This window comes from Pongo pygmaeus, chromosome 23 (assembly GCF_028885625.2).
Source record: "Pongo pygmaeus isolate AG05252 chromosome 23, NHGRI_mPonPyg2-v2.0_pri, whole genome shotgun sequence".
Classification (NCBI taxonomy): domain Eukaryota; kingdom Metazoa; phylum Chordata; class Mammalia; order Primates; family Hominidae; genus Pongo; species Pongo pygmaeus.
The window spans coordinates 32,264,364-32,283,207 of NC_085931.1; the positions used below are offsets into that span (position 1 = coordinate 32,264,364).

Consider the following 18,844-nt stretch of genomic DNA (forward strand, 5'->3'; position numbering starts at 1 on the left):
TAATCTCAGCACTTTGGGAGGCCAAGGTGGGTGGATCACGAGCTCAGGAGATCGAGACAATCCTGGCTAACACAGTGAAACCCTGTCTCTACTAAAAAAATACAAAAAAAATTAGCCAGACATGGTGGCGGGCGCCTGTAGTCCCAGCTACTCAGGAGGCTGAGGCAGGAGAAGGCAGAGCTTGCAGTGAGCCGAGATCATGCCACTTCACTCCAGCCTGGGAGACAGAGTGAGACTCTGTCTCAAAAAAAAAAAAAAGAAAAGAAAAGAAAAGAAAAGAAAGTTGTTTTAAAGTATTTGTGTAGTAGGTTACCATCTGGTCTTTCTCTGGGACAGTTTCTGTTGTTGTTTTTCCTTTGAAAGAACCATATTTTCTAGTTTTTTTCTATGCTCTGTGTGTGTGTGTGTGTGTGTGTGTGTTTTAATTATACTTTAAGTTCTAGGGTAAATGTGCACAATGTGCAGGTTTGTTACAGAGGTATACATGTGCCATGTTGGTTTGCTGCACCCATCAACTCATCATTTACATTGGGTATTTCTCCTAATCCTAATTTCCCCCAGGCCCCCACCCCCCGACAGGCCACTGTGTGTGATGTTCCCCACCCTGTGTCCATGTGTTCTCATTCAACTCCCACTTATGAGTGAGAACATGCAGTGTTTGATTTTCTGTCCTTGTGATAGTTTGCATAGAATGATGGTTTCCAGCTTCATCCATGACACTGCAAAGGACATGAACTCATCCCTTTTCATGGCTGCATAGTATTCCATGGTGTATATGTGCCACATTTTCTTAATCCAGTCTATAATTGATGGACATTTGGCTTGGTTCCAAGTCTTTGCTATTGTGAATAATGCCGCAATAAACATACGTGTGCATGTCTCTTTATCGTAGAATGATTTATAATCCTTTGGGTATATGCCCAGTAATGGGATTGCTGGGTCAAATGGTATTTCTAGTTCTAGATCCTTGAGGAATCACCAGATTGTCTTCTATAATGGTTGAACTAATTTACACTCCCACCATGCCTTGTGTTTTTTATTGAAAACTGGACATTTGAATCTAATAATGCAGTAACTCTGGAGATGAGACTCTCCTCTTCCTCAGGGTTTGCTGTTTTGGGGTTTTGTTATGTTTTACATTGTTGTAGGTTGTCTCCATGCTGAGGATCAACCTGAGTTGTAAACTTAAGGTCTTCTCAGGTCTGAAGCTGCTCCTTTCCCTGGGCACACACTCCTCTCTCCAAGGATGTGTGGTAACTTTAATTTCCTCTGTGTATGCCATTGCTTTTGAGTGTCCTAGTCTTTAATGTTTGGCTCCCAAAAGGGGAAAAGAACAATGAAGGGGAAGGGAAATGGGGTTCTGGCCTTTTCTATTTCCTAGAAGTTGCTTCAGTCTGTTAAGGGCTTGCAACAATGGAGTGGGGATTTGTGAGCAATAACGGCTCCCTGCCTCTGTGTTTGCACTTCCATAATCAAAAGTAGCAATCAACAACCAGAACACAAATCCTAACATTTGGAGAACAGAGTGCTTATTGCCCACGATTGTTCCCACAAGCTTGGTACAAGCTGCCTCAGGAACACATGCAAAGCTTCTTGCCATGAAGCTGGGGCATGGGGATTGGGTAGCCACTGCTGAGCTAAGAGCTGAAATTGACCAAAATTAAACAAAAATTATCATTTAAGCCTTCCTTTGGAGGTTGCAAGCCTCCTTTGATAGAGCCTAGAGTTCTGAAATAGTTATATCAGATGGATTCTGCCAGTGTGATTATTTTCTAGGTGGGAAGATGAATTCCTTTGCCTCCTACTCCACTTTCTTCCCAGAACCCTCTCTTGTAATAGTTTTTTTACTTAAAATCTATTTTGTCTATACTGGTACAGCCATTCCTGATCTGTTTTCATTGCTATTTGCATGGAATATCCTCCATTCTCTCACTTTCCAACCTATTTGTCCTAGATTTCAAATGAGTCTCTTGTAGACAGCATATATAGTTGGGTTCTGTTTTTTTTTAAATCCAATCAGCCAATTTATATCTTTTTTATTGGGAGTTTAACCTATATACATTTAATGAAATTATTAATTAGGAAGGACTTACTACCACCATTTTGATTGTTTTCTGTATGTCTTAGAGCCTTTTTGTCCTTCTTTCCTCCCTTATTGTCTTCCTTTGTGTTATAGTTGATTTTTTGTAGTGCTATGCTTTGATTTCCTTCTCATTTCCTTTTGCATATATTCTGTAGATATTTTCTTTGTGGTTACTATGGGAATTGCATGGAACATCTAAAAGTTATCTTATTATTTTAAACAGATAACTTCAATCACATACAAAAACTCTACTCTTTACATCTTTGCCCCACTATTAAGTTACGGATGTCACAAATTAAACTTTATATACTTTGTATCCATTAAAATAGATTTATAGTTATTGTTATGCTTTTGTCTTTGAAATTCCATTAAAGTATTAAAAGTTGAGTTATGAGCCAAAATTACAATAATACAGGTTTTAATCTTTATGTATTTACCTTTATATTTTCATCAGGGTGAGCAACTGTCTAGCATCCCTTCATATCAACTTGAAAGACTCCCTTTATTTCTTTTCTTTTCTTTTTTTTTTTTTTTTTTTTGAGATGGAGTCTCGCTCTGTCACCTAGACTGGAGTGCAGTGGCACGATCTCAGCTCACTTCAACCTCCACCTCCTGGGTTCAAGCAATTCTCTTGCCTCAGCCTCCTGAGTAGCTGGGATTACAGGCATGTGCCACCTCACCTGGATAATTTTTGCATTTTTAGTAGAGACGGGGTTTCACCATGTTGGTCAGGCTGGTCTTGAACCCCTGACCTCAGGTGATCCACCTGCCTCAGCCTCCCAAAGTGCTGGGATTATAGGCATGAGCCACCATGCCTGGCCCCTTTATTATTTCTTATTTGTTATACCTAGTGATAATAAATTCCTTCAGCTTTTATTTATCTGGGAATGTCTTAATTTCTCCTTCACTTCTGAAGGACAGTTTTGTCAAATATAGTATTCTCAGTTGGCAGGCTTTACTCTTTCAGTACTTTCAATGTATTATCCCACCACCTTCTGGCCTGCAGGGTTTCTGCTGAAATATCCACTGATAATCTTCTAGATGCTCCCTTGCACATGAGAAGTCACTTTTCTCTTGCTGCTTTCAAGATTCTCTCTATACTTACTACCACTAAATTCTACACTTAAAAATGGTATAATCTGTTATGTATATTTTGCCACAATAAAAAAATTGGAAAGAGGTACCATAGAAGAGTATATTACATGCACCATACGCTGGAAAACATTTTCAGAGATTAGGCTATTCTCAGTAACTCATATATCTAGTTCTGGTAAACACTGATTGATTTAAACAAATATCAATGAACGAAGTATTACATGCACCACATGCAGCTAAACAGTGTTTCACTGAGATAACACTAGTACCTAGATCTGATAAACTATCTAAACAGGCATCACTGAAACTATACTACAGAAAACACAGAATGCTAACCACAGTATTTCCAAGAGTCTATGCTACACCTAGGCAATCTTGTACCTGTCTCTGTTAAACACAGGGTTTGAACTTGGAACAACAAAGAAGGTAGGACCTGCACCACACACTTCTTAAAACAAGGTTTCGGCTGGGTATGGTGGCTCACGCCTGTAATTCCAGCACTTTGGGAGGCTGAAGCGGGCGGATCACCTGAGGTCAGGAGCTCGAGACCAGCCTGGCCAACATGGTGAAACCCCATCTCTACTAAAAATACAAAAATTAGCTGGGTGTGGTGGCAGACACCTGTAATCCCAGCTACTCAGGAGGCTGAGGCAGGAGAATTGCTTGAACCTGGGAGGCAGAGGTTGCAGTGATCCGAGACTACACCATTGCACTCCAGCCTGGGCGACAAGAGCAAAACTCCATCTCAAAAACAAACAAACAAACAACAACAAAAAATAAGGTTTCATAGGGAAAACACTATGCTAAGTCACTCACAAACCTATTTCTAATAAACACAGATAGTGAACATGTATTAAAGAAGGCTATATTAGATGAACCACACCCTGCTAAACACATCGATTCTCAAAGATAATGCGAGGCTCATTCACTCATGGCAGACCTAACCGTTAAACTTAACATTTAAATATGCATCACAGAAGATGGTAGTACCTGAACCTCATGCTTCTAAGGCAATGCTTCACCAAGGTAGCATTATTCTCAATCACTCATGCATCTGCCTCACTTCAATACGGAGCAAATATGTATCAGTGAACAATGTGCCACATGCACTATACACGGCCAAACACAGTGGCTCATACAGTTAACACAAGGTGTGGTCACTCACTGACAGAATGGGAATGAGGAATGTGTCCCACTCTCTCAGCTGTTGTATTATATCATAAAAGGTGCAGTGACTAAGTTCATTCATGAACCCAGCTCTCTTAAACACAGAAATTAAACACATACATGGGACACAGCACACAGTGTGATTTGTGTCTGCATCTCCCTCATGCATGTTGTGTATTTCATATAATGTAGGTACAAAATGTGACTTTGGTCTTCACCCCCATCAGCTATCATCTATCACAGGTTACATAGTGACGTAATACAACTCAGTTCTGCATCCCCCTCTGCTATCATATGGTATCATGTGTGACAATGTGACCCGAGGTGAGTAATGACTATCCCCTCTCACCTGCTGTATGATGTCATAAGTGACATTTGTGACTCACATACACTGTGGATCAGGCCTGCAACCCTTCTGTCAGTTGTTGTATGATACTGTATGTGCCATAGTGACATAATGCAACTGAGGTCTGGGCTCCTTGATGTCATATAATAAGTGGCATGGTGACATGGTGTGAACAGGGCTGCCTCCCCCTCTTGAGTTATCATTGGCTATCATATAGGACATAGTGATACAAAGTGACAAGTGTGTGTCCCCCTCAAGTGTTATATATCATATGTGACACAGAGTAAGTTGAGCCTGAGTCCCTCTCTTGGTTGTCCTAGATTATTTTATTTTATTTTTTGAGATACAGTCTCACTCTGTCCCCCAGGCTGGAGAGCAGTGATGCAATCTCAGCTCATTTCAACCTCTGTCTCCTGGGTTCAAGCAATTTTCCTGTCTCAGGCTCCTGAGTAGCGGGGACCACAGGCGTGCACCACCTCACCCAGCTAATTTTGTATTTTTAGTTACACAGTAACAAATGTGACTGATGTCTGCCTGTGCTCTCAGCTGATGCTGGCACCTTTATTGTCTAGGCATTGGCCAGGCTGGTCTCAAACTCCTAACCTCAGGGGATCCACCCGCCTTGGCCTCCCAAAGTGTTGGGATTACAGGCGTGAGCCTCTGCGCCTGGCCAAGATGGGGATCTTTAAATGTGTGGTTCTTCCATGACCTGGGAGGGAGAGAACCTCCCTTGTGGGCAGATCACCGATCTCTTTGGGAATACCCTGGTGTCACAGCCAGGCCCACACGGTCCTCCAGCCTAGTCTGGATCTTCTATTGTGGTCCTTTTCTCTGCCTTACAAGCAGGGCATTTCCCTTGGCCTGGGTCTACTCTTCCACTCCAGGAGCTTATTGCCAGAAACTGAAGTGTTTCCCAAAGGCTGACTGTGGGGCCAAGAGAAGATTGCATGTTCCCCAACAGCCTGGAGGTGCTGATGGAACAAACTCATCAATCTGACCCTCATGACTGTGATGGGTTCAATTTTGTCTCCCTTCCAATTCATGTGTTGAAGTCCTGACCTCCAGTTATCTCAGGAGGTGACTGTAGTTGGAGACAGGCCCTTTACAGAAGTAATTAAGTTAAATGACCTCATGGTCACTGGGGCAAACCCTAATCCCACTCTATAACTGGTGTCTTTATCAGAAGAAATTTGGAAACAGACTGTTAAATCAAGTTTAGTCTAAAACTACCTCCTTACATATTTTAAGTTCAGCCTAAAGGTTTCTCTGCACATTGTAAACTATAACCTAAATGGAACCGTAAACAGACTCTAGCCTACCTTTGTGCCAATCACTGAGTTTTGGCCAATTAAATGTGGCCAACTGTTCAAACTGTGTTGAAATGAGGCAAACACCAAGCCGCAACCAAGCTGGTTGTTTCTGTCCCTCACTTCTGTTTTCTGTAGGTCACTCTCCTTTTTCTGTGCATAAATCTTTCACTACGTGCCTGCGCTGGAGTCTGTCAGCCTACTCTGGCTCAGGAGGCTGCCAACTCACAAACTGTTCTTTGCTCAGTTAAACTCTTTTAAATGTAATTTGGCTGAAATTTTTCTTTTAACAAGACACACAGAGGGAAGACATTGTGAAGACACAGGGAGATGTCAGCCATCAACAAGCCAAGGAGAGTCCTAGAACAGATCCTTCCCTTACAGCCCTCAGAAGGAACTGTGAGCCCAGAAGTATCTGAGACAGGTCTCAATCCAGTTAGAAAGTCCATTTTGCCAAGGTTAAGGATACATCTATGACACAGCCTCAGGAGGTCCTGATGACACATGGCCAAGGTGGTCAGGGTACAGCTTGCTTTTATACTTTTTAGGGAGACATGAGACATCAATCAGTACAGATCAGATTTACAATTGGCTTGGTCTGGAAGGGCGGAGCAATTCAAAGCAGGGGGCTTTTGGGTCATACATAGATTTAAAGTTTTTCTGATTGGCAATTGGTTGAAAGAGTGAAGTTATTATCTAAAGACCTGGAATCAATAGAAAGGAATGTCTGGGTTACGATGATAAAGGATTATGGAGAGCAAAATTTTATGCAGATGAAGCCTCTAGGTAGCAGGCTTCAGAGAGAGTAGATTGTAAATGTTTCTGATCAGACTTAAGGTCTATATTGATGTTAATGCTGGTCAGCTTTTCCTGAATTCCAAAAGGGAGGAGGGTAAAATGAGACATGTCCAACCTCTGCTTCTCATCACTGCCTGAACTAGCTTTTCAGGCTAACTCTGGAATGCCCTTGGCCAAGAGAAGGGGTCTTAGAATTTTATTTTTGGTTTACAGAACCAACCCTACCAACAACTTGATCTCAGCCCTCTGGTCATCAGAACTGTAAGAAAACACATTCCTGTTGTTGGCCTCCGTCTGTGGTCCTTTGTTATGGTGGCCCAAAGACACACACACACAGTGACATCTCATCATCTGGGCAGGACTGTTTTCCATTCTAAACCCAGGCTGGGGTTATAGTGGCCTGGGAAGATACAGCTGCCCCTTGTATTGTCCATGGCGCTAAGCAGATGAAGAAACAAATCTGGGCAGGCCAGGGTTCCCTTGTGGAGGTGAAGACCCTTTGCACAAGTCCTGGTGGGTCTTTGCAAGTTTTTCCTCAGGCTCACATCACCGGCACAGTGGTCATGGCCTGGCCAGCTTGGGACATGGGGTGACCATTGGGCACCTGAGTGACATTCACTCCTTCTCATTCTGCATGTGCCAGCAGAGGACCAGCCCCCTGGAGTCTCACTGGGCTTTTGCCCAAGCCTGTCAGCAACATTCCTCCTCTCATTGGCTCTAAGTGCAGACCTCAGAACATGCATGTATTACTGACTGCCCGTGGGGTCTAAGGAGAATTCTATCCATGTTCGCACCCCCCAGTCAGAAGGAAGCAATCTCACTTTCCCAGTGGCGCAGAGGATGAGCAGCAACTGTGGACTGCTTTCCTGAGCTTTCTGGGTCTTCTCTGCATTATCTCTAACTAGCCATCAGTGTGACTCATTGAGGGTGTGTCTGGCACAACAAAGATCCCTTGGCCCCTCATCACCAAACACTTCAGCAAGCAGGCCATGCCGCCACCAGGGCTCTGCTTCCAACCTAGCTGGTTGGCCTGCAGGGTCTCACCTGTCGTTTTTCCAAAGAGCACTATAACTGGGTCAATCTCCAGGAGAGGAGATGAAAGGTCCAACAGCATGGATCTCTCTGGAGCACGCAGGGCAAAGCCCCGTGGCATGTGGCCTCTTTTCTGCAAAACAAACACACCTGCTTTTACAGGAGTTGCAGCTTTGGCATGAGGAACCTCAAGTTCTTTACTTTGTAATAGACAGAGAAGGCCAGGCATGGTGGCGTGCGCCTGTAATCCCAGCTACTCGGGAGGCTGAGGCAGGAGAATCACTTGAACCTGGAAGGCAGAGGTTGCAGTGAGCCAAGATCATGCCACTGCAGTCCAGCCTGGGCAACAGAGTGAGCCTCCATCTCAAAAAAATAAAAAATAAAAAAACAGAGGTTGCTCTCTGAATGCCTGAGGGATTCAGGGCTGAGTCCACCAACATTGTTTCATGAAACTCTACTCGGCTGGCCAGTGGAGGTGTCATGTATACAGTCAGCACTCCACACATCCTCACTTCCTGAGCATCTACAGTGTAAACCAACACACCCATCACACTCACACAACAGCACATTGCCGCACGTCAACCCGAGCCTCCCTCACAGGTTGCTTTCATCTCTTTTTCTCTCTTCACTGCAAGTTTTTTTGCCCAAATGCAATTAGACACTTTTTTTTTTACAGAAAAATAAACCAAAGAGTTTTAACTAGGCACCACTATAGCAGTGGCTGTTGACCATCGTCTCCTGGCTGGAACCAGGGAATCCTGTGGGTGAGGGAGGAACAACGCAGCAGCCCCAGCTGACTCACTCTGGGGTGGATGGATGGATTTAGTTACTTACTTACTTATTTATTATTTGGTTCTTGTTCTGTCGCCCAGGCTGCAGTGCAGTTGTGATCTCAGCTCACTGCAGCCCGGACCTCCTGGGCTCAAGTGATCCCACCTCAGTCTCCCAAGTAGCTGGGACTTCAGGCACATGCCACTACACCAGCAAATTTCTAAAACTTTTTGTAGAGACAGGCTCTCGCCCTGTTGCCCAGGGTGGTCTTGAACTCCTGGCCTCAAGCCATCTGCCCACTTTGGCCTCCCCAAGTGCTGGGATTACAGGTGTGAGTCACCGCACTCAGCCCACTCAGTTTTGAGTGGCCATTTGCTTTGACTCAGCAAACACTTCTGATGGTAACAAAGCACCAACTGGGTGGCTGGTTTCAATCCTACTCTTGCCACCCAACACCGCAACATTTTATCAACCTGGAGCAAATGCTCTCGGGTCCTGAGGAGCTGGCCACACAGCCCATTTTGCTGGTGGGACAGTGGGAGGCCCTGCCCTCCTCCCATCCCACACCACTTAGGCAAGAGCTATGCCCAGGAAATGTCACCCGTAACTGGTCCACACAGACCCTGTCTTCTAAAAGGGTGCTGTGCCTCCACCAGACCCCATGGGCAATACATTTGTCAAGCACACACAAGACACGCCAAGGCCAAGGCCTGACTGATTTGACAATAAAGACACAATGAGCCCCTCTCATTCAGAGCTTATTACTCAGAGTGAAAATAAGAGAAGCCTGAGGTGGCAGCTCCCTGCCATCCTGGTGCCACACACTAAAATGGACAGCACTGAAACAAAAGGGGTCAGAGAGCATGTGTTGCGGGACACCCACAGTGGAGTAGCCCCTTGAGACTGCAGCTGGGGGGCGTCCTCATCTGCAGCTCTGTTGTGAGGGTGTGGGGCAGGGAGCCTCACCCTCACCAGGGCCAGTGAGGCAGGCAGTGAGGAACAGTCTCGGGAGACAGAGGGAGTGAGTGGTGTCCTGGGTGCAGCCTGATGTTCTGGGAGGAACAGGCTTAGGTCAGCTGCTGTGTGCACCTCTGCGTGGCTATGGGGATCCTGCAATGGCTCAGGGCCCCGCGGCAGAGCTGTTTCTCCACCCACGCAATGGACACACAGCCTGACACACAAAAACTCACAGAGAAACACAGAAAGGCACATGTGACAAAGAGCCAGACAAAAGCCATGCAGCAAAGCCTTTTGCCACACACACACACGCACCCATCCCTTCAAACCTTGGTGTTCACCCAGACACACCTGTGTCAGAGACAGGGGACCTGCAGCTCCCCAACACACACCAGTCACCCCACACTAACCCAAGGTGTCACCAGCCAGCCTGGTGGACTTGGGAGGCCAAGTGGAGGTCGACAGTGGCTGCAGAGCAAAGGCCTTCGGTGGATACCACCCAACGGGAAGAGCTATGGGGCCCACCGTGTCCACACACACAGGGGACACGCACGTCTGCGCACCAGCTCCCCCATTCCTATATATACATCACCCATCCCTGGGGCTCTGGAGGATGAGACCCCTCCTTCCAGACCAGGCCCTCCCTGAAGACCCAGAGGTGGCCCAGGAGTCCCCATGCCTGAGTAACATACTGCTCATGTTCGTGAAAAAGAAAAGGAACTTTGTGTGTGTGTGTGTGTGTGTGTGCGCGCACAATGGAAGTTTATATATATATGTATAAAGTATATATATATATATTCTTTAAGTTCTGGGGTACATGTGCAGAATGTGCAGGTTTGTTACATAGGTATACCCATGCCATGGTGGTCTGCTGCACCCATGAACTTATCACCTACGTTAGGTATTTCGCCTAATGCGAAAGGAACTTTTTTATCTGAGGAATGTGAGCTCCCTTTAATTATTAGGCCCAGAGAGGCACTGGAATGAAACCGCAGTCACATCCTACTCCTACTTGAGCTAATGACCTCTTGAAGCCAGTTGCTCTGTGGGTTCCAGACTGATGCCAAGTAGACATAAAAAGCCATACGCTGGACACCATAACTCTTACCCTGTAGTCCAGCACCTTATGGCCAGTCACTAAGGTTCTCTCTGGAAAGCAGTCAGAATTCCTGCTGACTTCGTATCAGCCCACTCCTTGTTCCCTTCAGTCTTTAAAAACATGCTTGCAATAAGGCTAAATGAAGCACTCCCAGGGCAACTTGGTGTGTCCTTGGCAGCTCTGTCAGCCTTGGTCCACACAAACTCTCTATATGAACTGTGGTTCAGTTTGTTTCTTTAGGTTGACATCCACATTAGGGGAGCAGTGTTGCTGGGCTGGGGAAGCTGGTTCAGGTCAGACGTTGCACCAAGGGTTGGAGAAGGGGCCTTCCTGCATCAGCACCCGGACAAGGCAGAGAAGCAGGTGTCCAAACCCAGGCCTGGCCTGCTCCTGCTGTGGCTCACAGCCCCCACCCCACCTGGCAGACCCCGGAGCTGGCGACAGGGTTGCCCAGCTGGCCACAGCACATATCATTGTCACGTGGGGCTGCCCTTTATCCTCCCAGTCTCCACACAGACACCCTTCATGGACTGGGGGACTGAGGGCAGGGACACTGGTGAAATAGGCAGGCGTCTTCACCCAGCTGCCCATCCCACTCACGACCTCCGGGGGAGGTGACAGTGACCAAGCCCAGCCCCAGCTGGCTCCTGGTCACTCGCTGCAGGCTCAGCTCCCACAATCTCGAGTCCCACCTCCAGCTCCTGCCATTCCGAGGGACCTGGAGGCCAGGGTGCCCGGCGCATGACCAGCTCTGGGTTGTGGACCGCCCTCCACGGCAGTGACCTGAGCGCTTGTCATTATTCACTTTATTCACTCCTGGTTTCTGTCTGGAAGGGATCACAAAGACATGGCGTGCAGGGGAGCCAATCCTGCCAGGGACTGAGGAAACAGATCCTGGAGAAAACCAGAGACTTTGCTGGCACTTCAGGGGGACCCCAGTTGGCTCAATGCCCCCTCTTCCCCATAGCCAATTACTAACCAATGTTCTGTCTGGAAACCAGTCATAATTCCTAACCTGGTCAAAGCAGGGTCATCTCACACAGCCCAGCCACCCCGCAGGCAGCTAAAGAATGCCTGGTGAAATGCAAATCTGATCGTGTCTGTGTCCCCAAGCCCTTCCGTGCCCCCTGCTGCTCTTTGGACAAGCCCCCAGCAGCCTCTGTAATGCACAGCCCCCGCCCTTGTCTCCTGTGCTGGCTTCCGCAGCCTGGCCACACCGGTCCTCTAGCCCATTCACCTGACCCGACTCTGGCAGGGCCTTTGCAGGAGCCATTCCTCCACCCCAACCCCTCCTATTAAAACCTGTTCCTAGACGGTTCAGCCCCAGCCACCAGAAGCCCCCCAGCCCCGGCCCAGCAGCTGGCCTGGGGAGCGGAGAGAGCGCAGTCTGGGCTCACGGGCTGGGGGCCACGGAGGCCCAGATGGGGACTCTGGCTCCGACTGTCCTGGCCCAGAGGCTCTAGGGCGGTCCTGTCTGTCTCACCCGGGGGGCGGGGAGGACGCAGACAGACCCCAGCGCCCGCGGATGGTGCCTTTGACCCACGTCCTGTGGGCTCTGGCCCGAGACCCCTGCCTCTGGGAAGGCCGGTGACCGGGACAGTCCACCTCGCAGGCGCGCCGGCGCGGAGCCTGGACCTCAGCCCGCAATGACTCAGCAAGGGCCGGTGGGATTCTCCATGGTCCTGCGATATCCAGGCGGCAGAGTCTCGCCTTTAATGTCGCGCGGGGAGCAGGCAGGTGCGAGCCTAGGCTGAGCAAAACCCTCCTTGGAGTCTCCGCAGAGGGGCGGGGCGCGCCTCCGGAATGAGCAAGCGGCGGGGCCCGGGGCAGGGCGGGGCAGGCGGCCGGGCGCTCTCGGGACTGTCGTAAAAGGGGGCGGGGCGCTCCGCGCGCGGGACTATCGTAAAAGGGGCGGGACGCGCCGCGCTCGGGATGTCGTGAAGTTGAGGGAGCTCGTCGCTGCCGCCGGCGGCCAGCGGGCGTCCGCGCCATGGAGCGCTATGTAGGGGCCTTGGAGGAGGTGGGGGACGGTGCCCGGCAGCAGGAGCGACACTACCAGTTGCTGTCGGCGCTACAGAGCCTGGTGAAGGAGTTGCCCAGGTACGCGGGCGGGGCGGGCGGAGGCGGCGTCGGGTCCCGTCGCGGCTCACCGCGCCCCCCTACCCGCAGCTCTTTCCAGCAGCGCCTGTCCTACACCACGCTCAGCGACCTGGCTCTGGCGCTTCTCGACGGCACCGTGTTCGAAATCGTGCAGGGGCTATTGGAGATCCAGCACCTCACCGAAAAGAGCTTGTACAACCAGCGCCTGCGCCTACAGAACGAGCATCGAGGTGCGCAGGGGCAGCGGGATGAGGTGCCACCTCCCCCGGGTTGGCGCCTCCCGGCAGCTCTTGGTATCTGTGCAGATCAGCTCCTTCCTTGGGAGTGTTCGGAAGAGGTCTGTAAGATTGACAAAATCAACGGGCGCAGAGACTGAGACAGCGCCTTTTTGGTGATCAATGGGTCCAACCAGTTTTGTTTTCAGTTGCGCTGCACCCCCCTTCTTAGCAGAAACTCCCTGTTCGGGCTTCTCTGTGCCCCACCCGCTTCCAGACAGGATGGCCCTAGGCCTCGGTGCCTGATTGGCCTGCAGGCAGACTCTGGTGGTGGCGCTGACTGCAGCAGCATTGCCCCTCAGTAGTTGGAGGTCTGTTGACAGTTGTGCAGCAAGCGTCCTTCAGGGTCAGTTCCCTCTCAGGCCTCGCAGGGCCTCATTCCAGTTGCACATCAAATTCCTAAGCACTGTCTCATGTGGCGCCCTCCCAAACCCGAAGAGCTTCCCACTTGAGCCAGGCCTGCCTGGTGGGCTTGGGAGCCCTTTCCTGCAAATTATATACGGCAGGTCCCCCTGCACCATCAGTTTCCACCTTTGTTATTTTTCCCAAACTTCTTATTTTAGAAGTTAAAACATTTAGAAAAGCTGAAAAGATAGTATAGTGCATACGCTTGTGCTCTTCACCTAAAGTTCAATAGTTAACGTTTTGCTCTCGTTCTTGATATCCCAAAATACATACATGTGACAGCATAGCATTCACCAAGAGTCTTCAGCATTCCTGGAGACCAGGATTTTCAACCCAGCCATGTTGACATTTGTGGCTGGGTAAGTCTTTGTGGTGAGATGCTGTCTTGCGCATTGCAGGATGGCAGGGGTACCCTCCCTAGTCCTGAAAACCAAGAATGCCTCCAGACAACCTGGGGGGTGGGGTCAGTCTTGGCCTTGGATTGGGAGCAAGTTCTCTAGAACAAGAGCGGTCTCCTACACAGCTGCAGAAGGTAGCCGCCTGAGAAATTAACTGTTCTGGTGTCTCCGGACTTTCAGTGCACGGCCACATCATGGTACCTAACTAATGGCAAATTGTTGCTTTATAAGTAAGGATCCAGTGCAAGTTCATGTACTACAATTGGTTACTTTGGTCTCTTTGCTTCTGAAACAGTCCTCAACATTTATTGTGGCATTGACTTTTTGTAGAGTCCAGGGCATTCTAATTTTATAGAATGCCCTGCTCTTGATCTATCAGAGGAAATGCTTCCTCTTGCATTTAACCTGTTTCTCCACTCTCTGGGTTTCGTGTACACTGGACTGCTGGTAGAAGCCTGATTAGAGGCAGGTTTAATGTGGCAAAAATTCCTCCTAGCGGTGCAAGGCCCCGTTCCCCAGAAGGCAGGCAGTGTCCATCTGCTCCAGGATTGGTGTGTTTCTATCAAGAATGAATGTTGGATTTTGGCAGATCCCTTTTTGGCAGCTCTTGAGATGATCACGTGGTGAATCATTTTCTATTACTACAGTGAATTACAATTACTTGAATTCCATCCTACTTGGTCGTGCTGTAGTATCCTTTTTATGTATGCTGGATTTGATTTGCTAAAATCTTAAGAATTTTTTGGTCTATGTTCATGATAAACTGTGGTCTATAGTTTTCATGTAATATCATCTGGTTTGGGTATCAGGGTTTTTGCCAGCCTTATAGGATGAGTTTCGAAGTGTTCTCTCCTAGAATTGGCATTACTTCTTCCCCTAAATGTCTGAGCGATTGTCTTTTTAAACATTTTATTGAGCTGTAAGATGCATGCAGTTTACTAATCCCAGGCGCGTGGCTCATTATTCCTTAATGCTCAGACTGTGCCACGTGTGGCCAGTGGGGGCGCTCCAGGCTCCTTTAGATGCCGCCCCATCATTCTGTGAGCACTTTCTTGCTTTCTTGCTTTCTGGTTCACCTGTGTGTTCAGGCTCATCTTTCCTTGTTTTCTCCGTGTCTCAGTCCTGGAATCGCCCATTTTTCCACAGAGCCGTAGTTCCTTCTAGCAGGATGGGGAGTTTCAGCAACTGCCTGGGCCCAGTGCTGTTTGTCCTTCAGAAGGTTTGGGCCAGGCCCTGGTTCCACCAGCAGCAGGCATGCCTGCATTGACTTTCTGCTTCTCCTGCTGATTTGGCAGGGGTGACTGGCTGCTCCTGCCTCCTTTGTGTTCCCTGGTCATGTCTAAGGCCAGGCCCCTTCTGCCCAGGCAGCCGGCGTGGCTCTCTTCTTGCCTTTTGGTTGCCTACCTAGTGGAATCTGGTAGTGGACCTGGCACTTGTAGCAATATTTGATCAGTAGAGTGAAGGAGATGACATTTCCCTGCTTCCCTGTGTTATGGAGCTGTCTCAAGGGTGCTCTTGATTTGAAACATATTTCATGTGATAAATGCCATCATTGAGGTGTGTACAGAATGCCAAGAAACAGGAGATTGGGAAGCCTACCTGCAGGGGAGCCTCAGAGGTCCTGGAGTTCCCTGGAGACTGGCCACCAAAGAACAGCTGCAACATCAGGGCTCTTCCCAGGAACAGAGTGTTGGATTTCGCCTTTTCTTTTGGCCAGGGACCCCTCCCTCCTGGGGAGCTGTAGCCATTTGGCACTTACTGGTCACTGGCGCCAGCTGCGGGGTGCTGCATGTTCTGTTTCATGGTGATTTATGTCCCATGATCCCTTCCTCTGTACATTCCCTTCAGACTAGACAGTTTGCACACATCTGTGTTTGTGCACAGTTTAGCAAGGACGGTGGTGCTTTACTTGGTGGCTGAGGGTGAGCCCCTCAGAGCTGCACAGGCTTATGGTGCCCCAAGCTCATCCCAAACTTGGGCCTCCCAGGTCTGCCCACCCTTCTTCCTCTGGCGCTGTGTGGGGGCTGGGAGCTGCAAATGGGGGAGGGGGCTGTCCACCCTGAAGGGCAGCACCGAGGGTGGAGGGGCCAACCACACACCTGGTAGGCAGAGGCCCCATGCTCAGGCTCAGCGACCCCGCTCCTCCTGCTCCTTTCCCATTCCTTTGCCTGAGGTGGTCTCCGACACTTGAGTAGATGTCCCATGGCCTGTGGCCATGGGGGCCCTGAAGCCCTCAGACTGCAGTCTCCCACCCACCTCCTCCAGGTGTCCTGGGTCTGGGGCTGCAGCTTTGGCCCCACCTGGCCAGTCTCCCCCATCCCACCTTCTTTCAGTGCCCCGCACCCTGGAGTCCCCTGGAGACTTGCCACCGGAGGAGGGCCCGGCCCTGGGTGGCAGTGGGGTGGGAGGATGGAGGAGGCTGGCGTCCTCCCCAGTGCAGACACCCCTTTGGCCTGGCTGCTCTGCTGGGCTGGCAAGGCAGGTGCCCATGGGTGAGGGCTGCTGCCGAGTCCCACCGCCTGCTGACGGGCTCTCATCCCTCCCAGTGCTCAGGCAGGCGCTGCGGCAGAAGCACCAGGAAGCCCAGCAGGCCTGCCGGCCCCACAACCTGCCTGTACTTCAGGCGGCTCAGCAGCGAGAACTAGAGGTACTGGGGGCGCAGGCAGGGTGGCCGGCCCAGCTCTCCTGTGGCCACCACCTGGCTCTGCTGACTGGGCTGAGCTGAAGGGGTGTGGGGGGCTCAGGTGTGGGTGGCTACCCTGGGCCTGAGTGGGACACTGGAGGCCTAGTGAGTCCCACCAGGTGGCTCCTCCTTGCGGATGCCAAGTGTGCTGGGGTTGGGTGGAGGGTGAGAACCCACCAGTGCTCCCCTGGATAGCAGCTCCTCATGGGTTTGGGTCTCCACAGAGCAGGTGGCCTCGGGGGGGTACAAAGGCAATGGTGGGGTGATGGGGCGAGCCAGGAAGGGGCCCATCCTTCTCCCTGGGAGCACAGGGACAACCAGAGACTGGCATGTAACCAACAAGCCGTGGGGCAGGGTGTGCCTGTGGAGATGTGTGTGTGGTCCCAAGGCAACCCCAAGTCAGGGCATTTGTGGAAACCCCCTGGGGCCCCCTTCAGGGGTTCGCATGGCTGAGGAGAGGCCTGGGTGTGGTGAGGATGCATCGGTGGTGTCAGAGCTGGTGTTGTTGGGGACGGCAGCAAGAACATGTGTTTGAGCTGCCCTCACCTCCCCGCCCCCCAATGGCAGAGCTGCCCTCACCTCCCCCAACACCATCCCCGGCCCCATGGCAGGCAGTGGAGCACCGGATCCATGAGGAGCAGCGGGCGATGGACCGGAAGATCGTCCTGGAGCTGGACCGGAAGGTGGCTGACCAGCAGAGCACACTGGAGAAGGCAGGGGTGGCTGGCTTCTACGTGACCACCAACCCACAGGTCAGTGCCTGGGCCTGCTCTGCCCTAGCCCGAGTGCCCCTGGGCCCCTGGGCCCCACTCCATCTGGCGTTTTACTGCTGGTCCCTGGGGAGCCAGGCTCAGGGTATAGGGGGTGAAGTGGAAGGATTGAGGCTCTGGAAAGGATTTCTGTGCCATTCCCAGCACGGAGGCCAGGCCCATTCCCTACAGGATGGTGAACCAGCCAGCCAGCCATGGGCACTGCCCACCCTCCCCAGGCCTGCTGTGCCCCACAGGGCCCTCTTCTGCTCCCCTCCCGCATGCCATTCCGAGTGGCCCTGCTGCAGGCAGAGGCTCAGATTCCACCCTGTCCTGGCAGGCCACGGCCAGGCTTCACGGGATGGTCGCCCTGTGGGCTCACTGCCTGGCACGCTTGGGCCGGGGTGAAAGGGGCCCGGGGGTCACTCTGGCCTTCATAGGGCCCCTCTGTATCCCAGGAGCTGATGCTGCAGATGAACCTGCTAGAACTCATCCGGAAGCTGCAGCAGAGGGGCTGCCAGGCAGGGAAGGCAGCCCTGGGACTGGGAGGTCCCTGGCAGTCGCCTGCTGCCCAGTGTGACCAGGAAGGCAGCCCTGTCCCACCATAGCCACAGGCAGCAGAAGTCTGGGCAGAGTTTATCTTCTTGACCTTTGGTCACTGCCTTCCCAGCTGCCCACAGGTGGTTCCCCCTGCTGAGGAGAGGCCGGGTGGACCCCGGCTGCCTGTCATCTTTCGTCTGGGACTTGCTGTCAAACGCTAGGATAGTCTCATAAAGGGGAGGCTGGCCCAGCCTGCTGCTGTCTGCTTCAGGGCCAGGCAGAGAGAGAGGCTGGGGGTTCTCACATCTTCTCACTCCACCGGGCACATCCCAACCTGCACTGGGACCCACCCGAGTGCTTGTTCTGGTCTCAGCCGCTCCCTTGGCAGCTGCAGCCCCCACGCAGAAGAGGCTCCCAGGCCCAAGCTCTGTGTGACCCAGAGAAATAAAGATACCTCAGTGTGGCCTGCATGTGGTTTGTGTGATAGCTGCAGGTTCTGCCATAACCGGGGCCCTGGTAGGGCCCCCACCTCTGTTGCAGCAGAGGCCTCTGCCTGGGGGTCCCTTCCTGGCCTGTGTGCCCAGCCCACCACCCCTCCCCCTGCATGGAGACTGGGACCCTCCAGCCTTTCCTGCCCCAGCCCTGGTCCCAGGATGCTGTCACTGCCATCTGCACGGGGCCCCCATTCAAGCCCCAGGGCATGAGGACCACATCCAGCCTGCTTTGTGGGGCTGGGGGCTGGAGAGCATGGGAGAAGGCCTGGGGTGCAAGTATGCACCTGCTGCAGCCTGCTTAGTGTCCTATGGGAACCACTAGGAGGAGCCTGATGCAGGTCACTGGGGTAGAGGACTCAGGGCGGCAGGAATGGCCTGAGGAGGAGCCCTGCGGGGAGGCAGGCCAGGCCCACCTGGGGAGCTTGGCCTCTGCATCTGCATGAGTCTCCTCCGTGCTGGCCTGGGCCCATGGGCCCTGCTGGGTCCTTGTGGAGTCAGGGTTGGGGGTGTCCAGCACCCTGGGTGGCCAGGTCTGCGCAGGGCCT

At 51.3% G+C, this 18,844-nt stretch overlaps 1 protein-coding gene across 8 annotated transcripts in view; it reads left to right on the top strand.

Moving 5' to 3' along the window:
* DGCR6L (DiGeorge syndrome critical region gene 6 like) overlaps positions 1 to 18,275 on the top strand; it is a 76,332-nt gene extending 58,057 nt beyond the window's left edge. For 2 of the 8 annotated variants that reach the window (XM_054469149.2, XM_054469157.2), the window contains 3 exons: positions 16,380 to 16,480; positions 17,084 to 17,268; positions 17,724 to 18,275. In XM_054469149.2, coding sequence (XP_054325124.1) covers positions 16,380 to 16,480; positions 17,084 to 17,268; positions 17,724 to 17,873 — 436 coding nt within the window. In that variant the 3' untranslated portion in view covers positions 17,874 to 18,275. Of the gene's footprint in view, positions 1 to 10,500; positions 12,756 to 12,824; positions 12,986 to 16,379; positions 16,481 to 17,083; positions 17,273 to 17,723 lie in introns of those variants that run through there. The other 6 variants (XM_054469154.2, XM_054469158.2, XM_063662815.1 and 3 more) reach the window with 6 other exon arrangements.
* Positions 18,276 to 18,844: the final 569 nt, after the last annotated feature.